Source organism: Mobula birostris, chromosome 1 (assembly GCF_030028105.1).
Source record: "Mobula birostris isolate sMobBir1 chromosome 1, sMobBir1.hap1, whole genome shotgun sequence".
In the NCBI taxonomy this organism is placed as follows: domain Eukaryota; kingdom Metazoa; phylum Chordata; class Chondrichthyes; order Myliobatiformes; family Myliobatidae; genus Mobula; species Mobula birostris.
The window spans coordinates 109,843,881-109,857,226 of NC_092370.1; the positions used below are offsets into that span (position 1 = coordinate 109,843,881).

Sequence of the window (13,346 nt, forward strand, 5' to 3'; positions counted from 1 at the left end):
TATTTCGCCAGCTGTCGCGATATTACTGGCAAAGTGATGTGCATGTTCGGATGCAGGCACATTATAATCAATTCTTTGTTCGGTATCATCTAATTCAAGTATTGCTTTCTGGTACTTAATTGCTTGGAATGTTTCCCGAGAATTATTCCCCGGGCACATATGTCCCGATATCCCTAGCAATCCTTCAACTGCTGCAGTGTATGTTATAATCCGGTTTTGATTTCCTGCTTCGGCACCTCCCTCTCTGATAGTAGCGGGGTGGGGGGGGGGGCGGTTGGGGGGGGGCTCTCGATTAGAAGGTCCTCATATGTGGTCACTTTATTTGGTTAATCTTGCCATATCTCCGTATTCACTCTCCACACCTCTTTTAGATCCAAAAACACATATTATTCCTCCCTCTGCAGCAAGTTGGTCCTACAGCTTTTGTGTATATTTTCAATACTTTGTATGATCGCTGGTATTGTGTTTCTTTTCGTGTACTGATTTCTGTATGACATTCAGAGCTGCTTTTAAATCACTGCGCGGTTTCTTTAATTCCTCCAATTCGTTCCTAGCGAAATTAACTTCTTCCTTCTGGTTACTTCTTTCTTTAACCAATTTCTCAGATTTCAACTGGAATCTGTTCATATACACCAAATCCATAGTTCTCTGTTCCTGCAAATCCATAACTTTTCCCTTAAGTTTTTCTACCACCTTTTGTAGCCTTTTGGTCTTCGAATCTATCCCGCTGTACCTTAGTATCTTGCTGATATTCCGGCATTTCCTGTTGTAATCTACCTCGCTCAATTTCAGATTTTTGCCGACATTGCAGGATTTCAGTAGTAATCTATCTCGCTTGGCTTCTGCTTTTGGCCGACATTGCAGGATTTCCTGTTGTAATCAACTTCGCACATCTTCTGCTTTTTACCGACATTCCAGGATTTCCTGTTGTAACCTATCTCGTTTGACGTCAGCTTTTTGCTGATATTCTTTAAAATCCTTAATGAGGCAGGCAACAGCTGCTGGTTTCAATAGCTGCTTAAATTCTTTGTCTGACTGTTTCGCTTTGGCATTTTTAAAAAGAGCTTCGCCGCCGTCACCGTTGGTGTATCCAGCATTCTCCCCATATTCCGGTCATTTCCCCAGTTACGTACGTACATCTGGAGGAATCGCCTCCAATCGGAACAATTCAAGTCCGACTTGCAGAATTGCCGGCACTCTTCACCCTGGGCCAGTACTAACTCGCTACCCAGTCCTAGATCTCTCTGTCTCTCACCCGCGGGAATCGATTCGGGTCTCCTGCTGACAAAACGGAAGGCTTACCCAGGGATGCCGTTTCTATTACAAAAATCAATCCTTGCGATAATGATCAGGGAGGCGCACAGAGAATCTGTAATTACCAACTAGTACCTTCATTGTCTCAACGAAAGGACACGTGAACCTGCTAAGCTCCCCTGACCTTCCATGAGCAGTCAAAGAATAGGAAATATATGACAGTCTGTGAGCCAGGACCCCAAATTTGGGCCACAGGTACTATCTGGGGGAAGTAATTCTTATAGTGATTTTTGGCTATAAATCCTAGTGCTAGAAAACATGTGATAGTATTGCAGCTGTGGTAGCTTTCTGTGAGGGGGATGGGAGTTGCACCTCCATGCTATAAGAACCATGATCCCATGGTGCTTCGCCTATGATAAGATGAATTATACCAGGTACCTGTACCCTTACCTTGCTCAGATGATGAACCTCCCAGAGAAGAATCCTTCTGTGTATGAGGCCTTCAAGACAGGCCAATTCTCAGCGCAGCTGTCAAGTAACAACCCCTTTGGGCAGATCCCTGTGGACCAGGCTATTGAAGCCACAGTGAACACACAGACTGTTGGAGGCACATCACTGCTCAGCCTGAATGCTGGGGCTATCAAGCATTACTACATAACAGCTGAGCACCACAGTGCATTCCTGGGACAGTTAAGGGATATGGTGCAAGGCAACAAATCAGAGCTTTGTAATGCGGAGTACAGCGGTCAAGAATCCAGAAAGATGAGGAAGCAGTTTCAGCAGTGGTTAGTCTCATTCATGAATGGGTCTACCCATTTGCAGAGAAGCAGGACCTCATCAGTATCTCTACAGCAAAGGCAGTACCCAAGGACATTGCCTCCGACCTGATGAAGGCATATGAGATTGGTGAGCAATGCTATGCAACTTTCAAGGATGAGAGACTAGAGGAAAACCCAGCAGCAAAGAAATTCCATGACCCAATAAAAACCAACAAGCTGAAAACATTCAGTGATATATGTAAGAAGAGAGAAGTGAAATCAAATGGGAAGGCGATCATCTTAAAAGCAGACAGGTCTTTGTTTGGATGCTTCATAGTGATGGCACGAGGGTGCAGTCTACGTAGGGAGGATATCCTTTCTTATCCCCTTGGACCATTGCCCAGGGCCCTGTCCATACCAGAAGGATGTTGAGAAAGACAAATAAAGCTACTTTAGCCACAACCTTGCAGAAAAATGTAGCAGTAGAAGAGCAACTCCCAGGAAACTCTGCTACAGTGGTTGTTGGGGTAAACTTGGTCCAAAGAGTGAAAGGTGATCAAGTTACTTTCAGAGATGTTGCCACGACAATTCTGGGTATGGCTCTGAGGGAAGGCAGTCAGAGTAGCAGAATAGATGTTGTGTTCGACACATACAAGGAGAACTCTTACAAGAATAGTGAAAGATCTCTACGGGGTGAAGAGACTGGTTATAAGTTGCAAGGTATCACAGGCACACAGATGGTGAGGCAGTGGAGGAGCTTCCTAACCAAAGTCAGTAACAAAAATAGTCTCGTTAGCTTCATAGTCCATGAATGGAGGAAGGCAGAGCACAGAGCAAAGCTACAGGAGAAGATTCTGTATGCAACTGTGAATGACGAATGATACATAATCACATCTCAAGACGGTGAAGAGGTGTCAGCTCTTCAGTGTCAACAAGAAGAAGCAGATGGCCGCCTACTTCTCCATACTACTCATGCCACAAGAGAGGGATACCAATCTGTAGTGATCTGCTCAGAAGACACAGATGTCTTTATCATGTCTTTAGCATTTTGTAACAAGATTGAGGCCCCATTGTTCCAGAAGTGTGGCACTAGAACCCGTACAAGGCTTGTAGACATCAGGAAGGCTGCTGCCACTGTTGGCATAGAGGTATGTAGGGCTCTCATCGGATTGCACGCATATACAGGATGTGACACTGTAAGCGCTTTTGTAGGCAAAGGGAAGACAAGTGCCCTAAAACTTCTGACCAGCAACAGGGAAACTCAGGACACATTCTTAGAGTTGGGTCAGGAATAAGACCTCTCCCCAGAACTCATGGACAAACTGGAGGCATTTACATATCTCCTGTATGCCCCAAAAGCATCGACCACCAAGGTCAGTGAGCTCAGGTATCACCTTTTCTGTGCTAAAAAAGGTGAAATTGAAAGTCATCAACTCCCACCATGCAAGGACTGCTTAATAAAACATGCACAACAAGCCAACTACCAGGCTGGTGTTTGGAGAAGGACCCACAAGTGCCAAGCCCTGTTGCCAGAGGATGGAAGATGTGGAGAGAAGAGGAAGCTGAACAGTTGGTGGTGCACTGGATGGAAGGCCAGCCAGCACCTGATGCCGTCCTGGATCTACTGGCCTGTAACTGTCCAAAGAAACGTTCACTCCCAAGATGTATGTGTGTTGCAAATGGCCTCAGGTGTACTGACATGTGTAGATTGGCAGACTGTGAGAACCAGGCATCCACCTGAGAGAGTATGGAAAGTTCAGATGAAGATGTGGAAGACTTGGAAAATTATTATGATCATTAATAGGTTATGAAAGTATGGAAAGCAGTCTTTGATTAAATATATTCATCTTACAACCAAATGGGGCCTAGGTTACGGCCGTCTGGAACCTCACATTTGAATTATATATGCTATGACAAAAGCTTAAGGTTGTTTTGATTTGATACAACAATATGGAAAATATGACATTGATAAAACTCCAGAAATCTCTCCAATTGAGGTTTTTTTACCTTTGGGGGTGGGGGTGGGGTAACATTTTCTGCTGTACTGATGTTAATATGGAATATTTACAAAAAGTGATTACATATTTGAATTTCTGAATAAATTCTCTACAAATCCATGTGATTATATGTCTCCTAGGGTTTTTATTGCCTTTTCCAAAATAAACAACAGACAAATATTTTTTCTAAAAATGAGATGATTCACTCTACTGAAATTGGGCATTGTACTGTGAGTGCCACCAATGACATAGTTTTCAATGTAGAATTTTATAACAACATTTGATGAAAAGTGCTTGAACTCAGCTATCATTGTGACAAATTTCAATGCTGTGGGATCACTGATGACAAAATGCCACTAGGTTGAATATATATGCTGTAATTTATATTGGCCACTTTTCAGAAATGCTTATGTTAGGAGATAGTGTTATAAAATGCATGATAGCACACATAAAACTACCACTGGTGCAATGCTATCACATATTTTCTAACTCTAGAGATGTATACCTTACCAAAAATCACAATGAGCATTATTCCTCTCAGATGGTACCGACCAACCCTACTGGCTCACAGATTATTACCAGTTTCTGCAGTTGGCCTTGTGTTCCTTGTGTATCCGTGCCGCCTCCCATTCACAATGGTGAATCTCTGGCAGAGTCATCCCTGTCTTGTATATGAACACCTCCGCTTTTATACTCATTTCTCACCAATTCAAATATTTCATTCGTGTCACTGACTATTGGTGGTGTATCTGACATTTAACAGCTTTTTAATGGCTCTGCTCCTAGCCAGCATCCATTTATTGTGCTGTCATTTGTGGCTCTTTGTTCTCTTCAGTAACCAGCTTGAATCATGCAGGGCAAGCACAGACCCCAACACTCTCAAACCTGCATGTAATGTCCAACCAAAGAACACCTCATAAATAACATTATTTGGAAGTTATCCCTAGTCCAGCAGATTACCTAAGGTATTATTGTGTCTACTTTAAAACACAGATCAAGCCAAGCAATTTCATCTCACAAAATGGAAGACACAGAGTCTCTTCATAAAATGGCAGCCTCCATTTCCTTCCCCATGGCAAAAACAAAGGCAATTGGCCTATCTGCTTCCACTGTTCTTGATTCATCTGAATTCACTGATCTGTAGATTGTAGTTCTTTCTGGCCAACAAGTCTGTTCTGCTATTTGATCAGGGCAGGTTTATTTTCCCTCTCAACCCCATTCTCCTGCCTTCTCCCCGTTACCTTTGGGTTCTTGATCATTAAGTGTGTCAACCTTGGCTTCAAATATACCCAATGACTTGTCTCTACAGTCTTCTGTGGCAATGAATTCCAGAGAATTACCACCCTTCTGCTAAAGAAGTTCCTCATTTCTGTTCCAAAGGGATGTCCTTCTATTCTGAGGTTGTGCCCTTTGGTGCTAATCTTTTCCACCATTGGGAACTTTCTCTGTGTGTCCACTCTATCTAGGCCTTTTGATATTCAGTTGGTTTCAATGCAATTCCTCTTTATTCTACTAAACTTCAATGATGATGGAAATTTGTGAAAGAAAATAATCTCAGGAGAGTGGAAATACATCCCTGGAAACCAGCATGGACCCAAATGATCTTCTTTTGCATCTCTATAATTGTATTACTATTGCTGTTTTAAGCCTAACTCTTCTCTTTTTAGGACCTCTTATTTCGCCCAGAACGCCGGTTGCGGGAAGATAGCAACAACATCCCAGCATCAGGTTGCGAAGTCAGGCTCTTGCTTTTTGATGATAGTCTTGTGGTTATTCAGGTAAAGATCTCTGCATTCAGTAAATGAATCTTTGACTCGCATGCACAAGGAGCATTGAATACCTAAGTGTATTGTAGGCTGCAAGTTAACACAAAGTTTCAAATATTTATTAGAAGTTGGATGCATGAGGAAGGCCAGGAACAACATTGTTCCTGGAGTCTGGTATGAGTGAAGGAGGTTTGAAAATAACAAAGACAACTTCAAAATTTGTGGCATTCAAGGGCCAGGACATAGTAATAAGTACAAGATAATGGAAATTGTCTGCAGACTTTGGGTGAGCAGAAGTTTAATGAGTTTAGAAGATAGTTTCATACTGAAGAGCATTGTGACTGCAGATGCTGGAGGTTTCAAAATCATGCTTTAGTCATTCAGCAACACAAGAACAGAGACAGGAAAAGATGGACAGTATCATAGAGTTAAAAGTGTATAACAGTCCTTGTAAAGGAGTGGGGTTGAAAGCTCAGCTCAGGATACAACATTAAGAATATTTAGTTCAGTCTGTGATACAGTCAGGGACTAAGTTCATCATGTAGGGAATGGAGTGTATGGATGAAAGTTGATATCATGTAATGAAAACCCAGAAACAATTTTGCAAACTAGCTAATATTTAAGCTTTCAACAATCAATTTTGCATTACAATACTGTTGTGTGGTGCACATGAGATTGAGACCCGTGATAGCAATTCTAAGCCCTTGAGTTTACCAAGCACCTTTTGTTTAATAGCATGCCTCTTAGTGCTTCACCAGTAGCATCAAGCAATTTGACACTGTGGCACATCAGAAAATATTCACTTGAACAAAAGCTTTGTGGGAAGAAAAAATTTAGAAGGCAATTTTCAAAGAGAAGAATTTTGGTGGTAAATACCGATGATTGGAGTCCTTCCTTCTGTTTAAAAATGGAGATCCCAAATGATCAGAATTGGAAGAGCAGACATATCTTGTCATGTTGTTATTCTGGAGGAGATTAATGAAAGGAAGGGAAGGTGTAATGCAAGGATTTGAAATGGACGAGCATTTCATTGTTCAAATAACTGGCTGAGTCAAGAACTAAAGGGTCATAAGGAATGGAAAAGTGCAAGCTAAAACATCAGAAGCTGATTTTTTGATCACCTTCGATAGTGATGACACACTGTTTGCCTTTGGTAGGGTGAACTGCAGGCCCTTCTATTTAACAACTGCTATTGTGATTGTGGCTGTCCACACCCACCTCTGTCTGCCCCAGGGGAAGTGCTGAGAGGGCACTGTGCTGCCATTAGTGACATTTCTTTATTGGAGCTAGCAACTTCAACCAAGATGACTTAAAAATAGTTCTGCCTGATGATGATTTTGCTGCCAGAGGTGAAAATACATTAGACCAAGTTTATACCAACATCTCTGCTGCATATAAAAGTGCTCCTTGACCTCACCTTGGTTTCTCTGACCACTTTCTGTTATGTTAATTCCTGCACTGATTAAATGAGTTAAAACAGTTCAAAGGGAGATAAAGACTGGGACAGAAGGAGCATCCTCCGCATTATGGGACAGTTTTGAAAACACGGACTGGGGCAAGTGCTAGGAGGTGGCTACCTGTGACCATCTCGTCAACATCGATGAATATGTGAGGTCTGTGACTAGCTATGAGAGGTGCATTGAGGACGTCACCATTATTAAACATATCTGGGTGAGGGTAAATCTGAAGCCATGGCTGACAGCAGAGGTCTGGACGTGGCTGAGAGATCGGGTTGCTGCCTTCAGATCGGGGAATAAGACAGCTCTCAGGTCATCAATGTACTGCTATTTCTGTGACGCCAGAGACATGGCAGGGCATTCAGTCCATCATGGACTACGAGTCCACCCTGCACATCAACGATAGTGACGCTTCTCTTTCTAATAGGGTGATTGTATTTTGCGCTCAGCTTGATACATGGAGCGATGTGCCAGTGAGAAAGACCCCGCTCCCCCCTCCCCTCAAGGAACATGCACTCTGTCTGGTTACAGCGGATATGAGGAAGACCCCAGCCAGGGTCAGCACATGTAAAGTTGTGGGGCCTGATAATGTACCTGGTCATGTGCTGAGGGACCGTGCAGCCCAGTTAACTGAAGTTCTTACAGACATCTTCAACATCTCTCTGGAACAGTCCACTGTACCTTCAGGCTTCAAAGCGATGATGAGGCGGCATAGAGAGAGAAAGCAGAGCAGCTGGTAGAATGGTGCAGGCACAACAACATGAGTCTCAACGTGGATAAAATGATTGTGGACTTTAGGTGCAAACTGACAACTCCTCACTGCACGTACATGGCTCCTCCATGGAGAGAGTCCAAATTTCTGGGAGTGCACTTAGCAGACAATCTCACTAAGTCCCTCAACACCACCTCTTTGGTTAAGAAAACACAGCACTTCCTGAGGAGACTGAGGTTGCTCCTACAACCTGCGCTCCCATTCTAATCAAATTTTACAAGAGCACCCTTGAGAGTGCCCTGACAAGCTGCGTCACCTTCTGGTATGGGAATTGCAAGGCATCTGACCACAAGTCCCTACAAAGGATTGTGAAGACCACTGAGATGGTCACTGGGGTCTCTCTTCCACCTATCAGAGATATTTATTAGGAGCGCTGCATGTGCAGCACCCTCAGTATTGTCAATGATCCCCTCTATTCATCCAACAATCTCTTTGACCCCCCTACCGTCAGGCAGGGGGTATTGTAGCATTAGGGCGACAGCTGCTGGGATGGGAAACAACTTCATCCCCCAGGTTGTAAGACTACTGAACTCCCTGCCACCACCCAGGTCTCATCACGTATGAAAACACCAGTAGTTATTCAGTTTACTTTTTAACTTGTGTAGTAAGTGCATCTTTTATTTGTTGATTTACTCACGGTTATATTACTTTGTATGTGTATGTTTGTTAGTTATATGTACTGAGTTGTGTATCTTGGTCCAGAGGAGTATTGTTTCGTTTGGTGATATACGTGTGCACAGTTGAATGACAATAAGCAGAACTTGAACTTGATGACCTTACACTTATGGGTGTTGGGAAATGGGAGTACAGCTGGGCGTGGATTCTCTCAAGAGCAGACAGGAGCTTCAGCAGTAGATCAACTGAGGCAAGATTGGCCCAGGAGAGCGGCCCAGTTGATGACTCTCTCTTGGTACATGGGTACTGACTTTGACGTGCTCTGGTAGTTTCTCAGCTACCTGTGGTTTATATATTTGTTTTCCAATGACTCTCTTCTCTCTTGCTAGGGCTCAGAAGCCAGCAGCTACAAGCTCAACACAGTCTGGATGGAAAGACTGGCCGACACTACCTCTGAAAGGTGAGCGGGCAGGGATAAGCAGATTGTAAATGGAATCAGCTCAAAGCATGCACAGGGAAGGAATGTGAGGTCAGCAGGGGCAATTTACAGGCGGTATCCATGCTGGTGTGCTGCAGCATTATTGACATGTACAGTATTCCTTCCCATATATTTATGGGCCTTGCATATGCAGGCTTTATGGATAATTGTGTGGACAATTGGTCATGGCAGACTCAATTACATGCACTGTCCTTGAGCCTGAATCAGAGTTTTGCATCTTCTGCCCGATGGGAGAGGGAAGAGGAGGGAATGTGTTGGGTGGGTGACTCTGCTGGCTGCCGTACTGAGGCAGTGAGAAGTATAGACAGAGTCCATTGAGGGGAGATTGGTTCCTGTGATGTGCTGATTTGAGTCTACAGCTCTGCAATTTCTTGCAGTCGCGTGCAGAGCAGTTGCCATACCATGCTGCAATGCAGCCAGACAGAATGCTTTCTACGGTCCATTGATAAACATTGGTAAGAGTTGAGGGGGACAGGCTGAATTTCTTTAGTTTCCTGAGGAAGGCCTTGGTGAGCTTCCTTGCCTGTGACATCAACAGGATTGCACCAGGGCAGACTATTGGTGAAGTTCACACTTAGAGCTTGAAGTTTTCAACACTCTGAAACTTAACACTGTTGATCTAGGCAGGAGCATGTGCACCACTTCCCTCTCTGAGGTCAATGACCAGCTTCTTAATTTGTTGACATCAAGGGAAAGGGTGTTGACATGACACCACGTCACTAAACTCTGTCTCCTTCCTGTACTCCTATTAATTGCTGAGGTGAGGCCCACGGTAGTGGTATCATCTGCAAACTTGTAGCTGGAGTTTGAGCAGAATCTGGCCATGAGTGTACAGGGAGTAGGGTAGGGTACTGAGGATGCAACCTTGTGGAGCATGAGCGTTTAGAATAATTGTGGTGTAGGTGCTGCTGCCTATCTTTACTGATTGACTTTCTGGCTGACAGAGCAGAGGGAAGCAGGCTCCAGAAACTGATGATGTTTGCTTGGAATAACAGTACTTTCTTCACTTATCCCTTGAACAGAGTTTATGTTGCACCACTCCACCTCACACCCTACACCTCCCACTGTCTTCCCTGAACATATTCCAGAGGGGATACTGTTGTGTGTAGAGAGGGGGCAAACACAGTGCAAGGTCATTTAAAAAAACAGAAAACTGCAGAGGAATTGTATGCCGATCTCAATGGCTGTCTGGTGACAGCTACTTTGCTGATTGAGAGTAAGTATCTCTAGAAATAAAATGCATTTCTATTTTGTCCAGGAATCTTTTGAAGATCATTGTTCCAGAGGAAGAATTTGTATTCAACATGCAGGATTCCAAGAGTATGGTAAGAATAGACTTATATCCTGAATCATATCAGGAAGTTATGAGAGTTGTTGGATCTGATGATTTTGTGATCCAAAGGTTCTTCAGAAATCAAGAATGAGGCGCAAAACTTTGATGATCACAGCTGTTTATTAAGTGTAACAAGAGCAAAGAAAGACAAAGCAACAAGAAGTCGTGGTCATCCTATACTAAAAACTAAATCAGACTGAAGAGATGTCAACTTATTTTAGTGATAAGAAATAGCCTATGTAATAGGCAGGTTCAGTGGTGTGACATAGATTGCAGAGAAACATAGAAAGATACAGAATCAACTACACCTTACTTACTGGAAATTCACTGAACGATCACACACTTACAGGTGATCATATGAAGATTACTAGCAAGCGTACAAAAGTTCAGCTACAAGGAAAATGAAAGAAAAATAACAATTCCACACCCTAATCCACAGGGCTTTTCACTTCAGGCAATGAATCCGAAACAGGCCTAAAGGTTCGTGCTCTGTTCAGGAATTTGACTGTGTGATAAACGCTAACACATTTATTCAGATGTTCCTCAGGGGTATTTTATGTCAAATGTCAACCTAATCTCTTTGCTAGTTTAGTGGGTGCTCTAAAAACACCTGGCTAGTGCTTCTTTCCAAAACAAGAACAAATAACTACTTGCTTATCTCCTGTTGCTTTAATAGGATCCCTATAAACATTGACCACAGCTCAAGTTATCCTTCAGCTGTGAAAAACATGAAGGTACTTTGTAGATGAATGACAGTCAGATTTTCTCTTTGCTTGGTATTCCTAATGACATTCAAAATTGATTTTTTTGGAACATTTGAATCTAGCAGAATTAATTTAAAGATGTGCAAGAATGTATATGGAGCCAGGAAAATGATGGGTTGGTATAAAAGCACATCTAGTATTCAGGAAGAAAGATTAGCTTTAGCTTTATTTGTCACATATACAAACGTTTGTACATTGAAATATTGAAGTGTAATGCTCAGGTCTATCGACTCGTGTTTACCTAGGAGAAACCCCGTCTGCCCGCCAAACCGTGTCTCACGGTTGCAACGTTGCTGTGCAATGCCACCTGGTACAAACTCACACATCAAGTATCAGACAGCACACAATGTACGATTTACAGATTACATGATATAAATCTTACTGGAACTATGTAATTAGTATTAGATACAATATAAAAGGGAAAGTAAAAGGCGCCAGAATTATCAGAGTTCAACCACTTCGTGCACAACAGTTGGAGCTCAATTAACGGGGTCCTCTTTCCACCATTCAATCTTCTCCGACCCCCTCGACTCGCTGCTCGGGACCAACCACGGTGGTCAACCAGAGCACTTCCAGCATGTCCTTCCTCTTCGGGTCTCCTCCCAAAAGCCCGCCAAACCACACGGTTCCCAGCCATATGAGACAGAATATCACCGACAAAAAGAATAACATGGACACTCATTAGTTCGTCCCTTCTCTTATCAATAATATAACCCAAACAAACAGAGAGAGAGAACTCCTTACATCGCAGTTATTATTACAGAAAAGCCATTTTTATTATAACATAACAAAGAAGCCATATTATTAGCCTTAGCAGTAACAGAAAAGAAGAAACTCCTTACACTGGCATACAGCGAAATGTGTCTTTTGTGTCAAATCAAATCAGCGACGATTATGCTGGGGAGCTCATGAGTGTTGCAGTATTTCCAGCACCAACGTTGTATGCCCACAACTCATTCACTCTATCCATACGATTTTGGAATGTGGGAGGAAACTGGAGCACCTGGAGGAAACCCATGTAGTTATGGGCAGAACTTAGAAACTCCTTCCAGACAGCAGGGAGACTTGAACCCTGATTGGTGGTTGCTGGTGCTGTAAAGTGATACACTAACCTCTATGCTACTGTTAGTTTGGTCTATGTGTGTTTCTAGAGCAAGCAGTGCAGATCATTTTCAAGTATTCTTAGTTCTGGTACAATTAAGGATGGACAATAATCGCTGGCTTTGCAAACTTCATCTATGAACATATTTTAAACCATGGAACTCTTTCTGGAGTATGATCAGAAAGGAGGGATCCACACTTTGATTTCAATCTACCTGTCCAACATGGGGAAGCAGGTATCAAAAATAGACCTGCTCAACCAAATGTAACCATGGGGTGAAGAATAAAAAGAATTTGAAAGGAAAATACTTCCAAGAGGACCACACCCTCTTTGCGTGTATCAATGAACTGGAGAGCTATGCTGGCTGGAATCAGGGCATTGTGCTTTGGCTCTTGGTAGGGTCACCCATGCCAAAAAGGTCAAAGGGTAAATGCCAGACAATGCCTGGTCAAGACTAACAACGCTGACTGGTTAGGTAAAACTTGTGGAAACAGCAATAAAGAATCCTTCTCCATTTGCGTGCAACGGTATTCCTGAGTCTTCACCTAGACAGAAGCTCACTGGACCTCTGAAGGGCGGAGGAATTGTGGGAGACAAAAAAAACAACTTGGCGCTGTCCCATAAAGGCAGAAATGAAGACCCTGAACCAGATCTGGGGCACAATGGAGAAGAAGGCCAAGTACATACAGACATGGAGGACCTTAACTGCTGACCTAAACACCAGTGGTGTAATGAGCAATAAAAAAAAGTGAAAGTAAAAGTTTATTTTAGTTCACCCTGCGAAACCAGAGTAGCCTCTGGTACTCGCTGCCACTTGTGAACTTTTTTCAGCCAATGACATACTGTCAACCGGAGTTGATGAACTAGAGCAGATATATCCATTTGGAGCAATTAATAACCAGCAAGATGTTCATTAGAAAGAGCCTGAGGAAAGATCAGATATTTCTAGATTGATCAGGTTCAGCCCTCATCTGCTCAATTTAGTGAAGTGATCTATTTTCACCTTGAATCCTATGCAGCCTCTGAATT

At 42.9% G+C, this 13,346-nt stretch overlaps 2 protein-coding genes across 4 annotated transcripts in view; one reads left to right on the forward strand and one right to left on the reverse strand.

Annotated features, from left to right (window-relative positions):
- The window catches only part of LOC140198856 (ALS2 C-terminal-like protein), a 107,990-nt gene that overhangs the window by 55,303 nt on the left and 39,341 nt on the right, over positions 1 to 13,346 (forward strand). The window contains exons 8-10 of one of the 2 annotated variants that reach the window (XM_072260016.1): positions 5,677 to 5,787; positions 9,009 to 9,079; positions 10,377 to 10,443. In XM_072260016.1, coding sequence (XP_072116117.1) covers positions 5,677 to 5,787; positions 9,009 to 9,079; positions 10,377 to 10,443 — 249 coding nt within the window. The remainder of the gene's footprint in view (positions 1 to 5,676; positions 5,788 to 9,008; positions 9,080 to 10,376; positions 10,444 to 13,346) is intronic. The other variant, XM_072260026.1, reaches the window with a different exon arrangement.
- jmjd4 (jumonji domain containing 4) overlaps positions 10,570 to 13,346 on the reverse strand; it is a 55,966-nt gene continuing 53,189 nt past the window's right edge. Inside the window, exon 7 of one of the 2 annotated variants that reach the window (XM_072260039.1) lies at positions 10,570 to 11,811. In XM_072260039.1, coding sequence (XP_072116140.1) covers positions 11,571 to 11,811 — 241 coding nt within the window. In that variant the 3' untranslated portion in view covers positions 10,570 to 11,570. Of the gene's footprint in view, positions 12,219 to 13,346 lie in introns of both variants that reach the window. The other variant, XM_072260057.1, reaches the window with a different exon arrangement.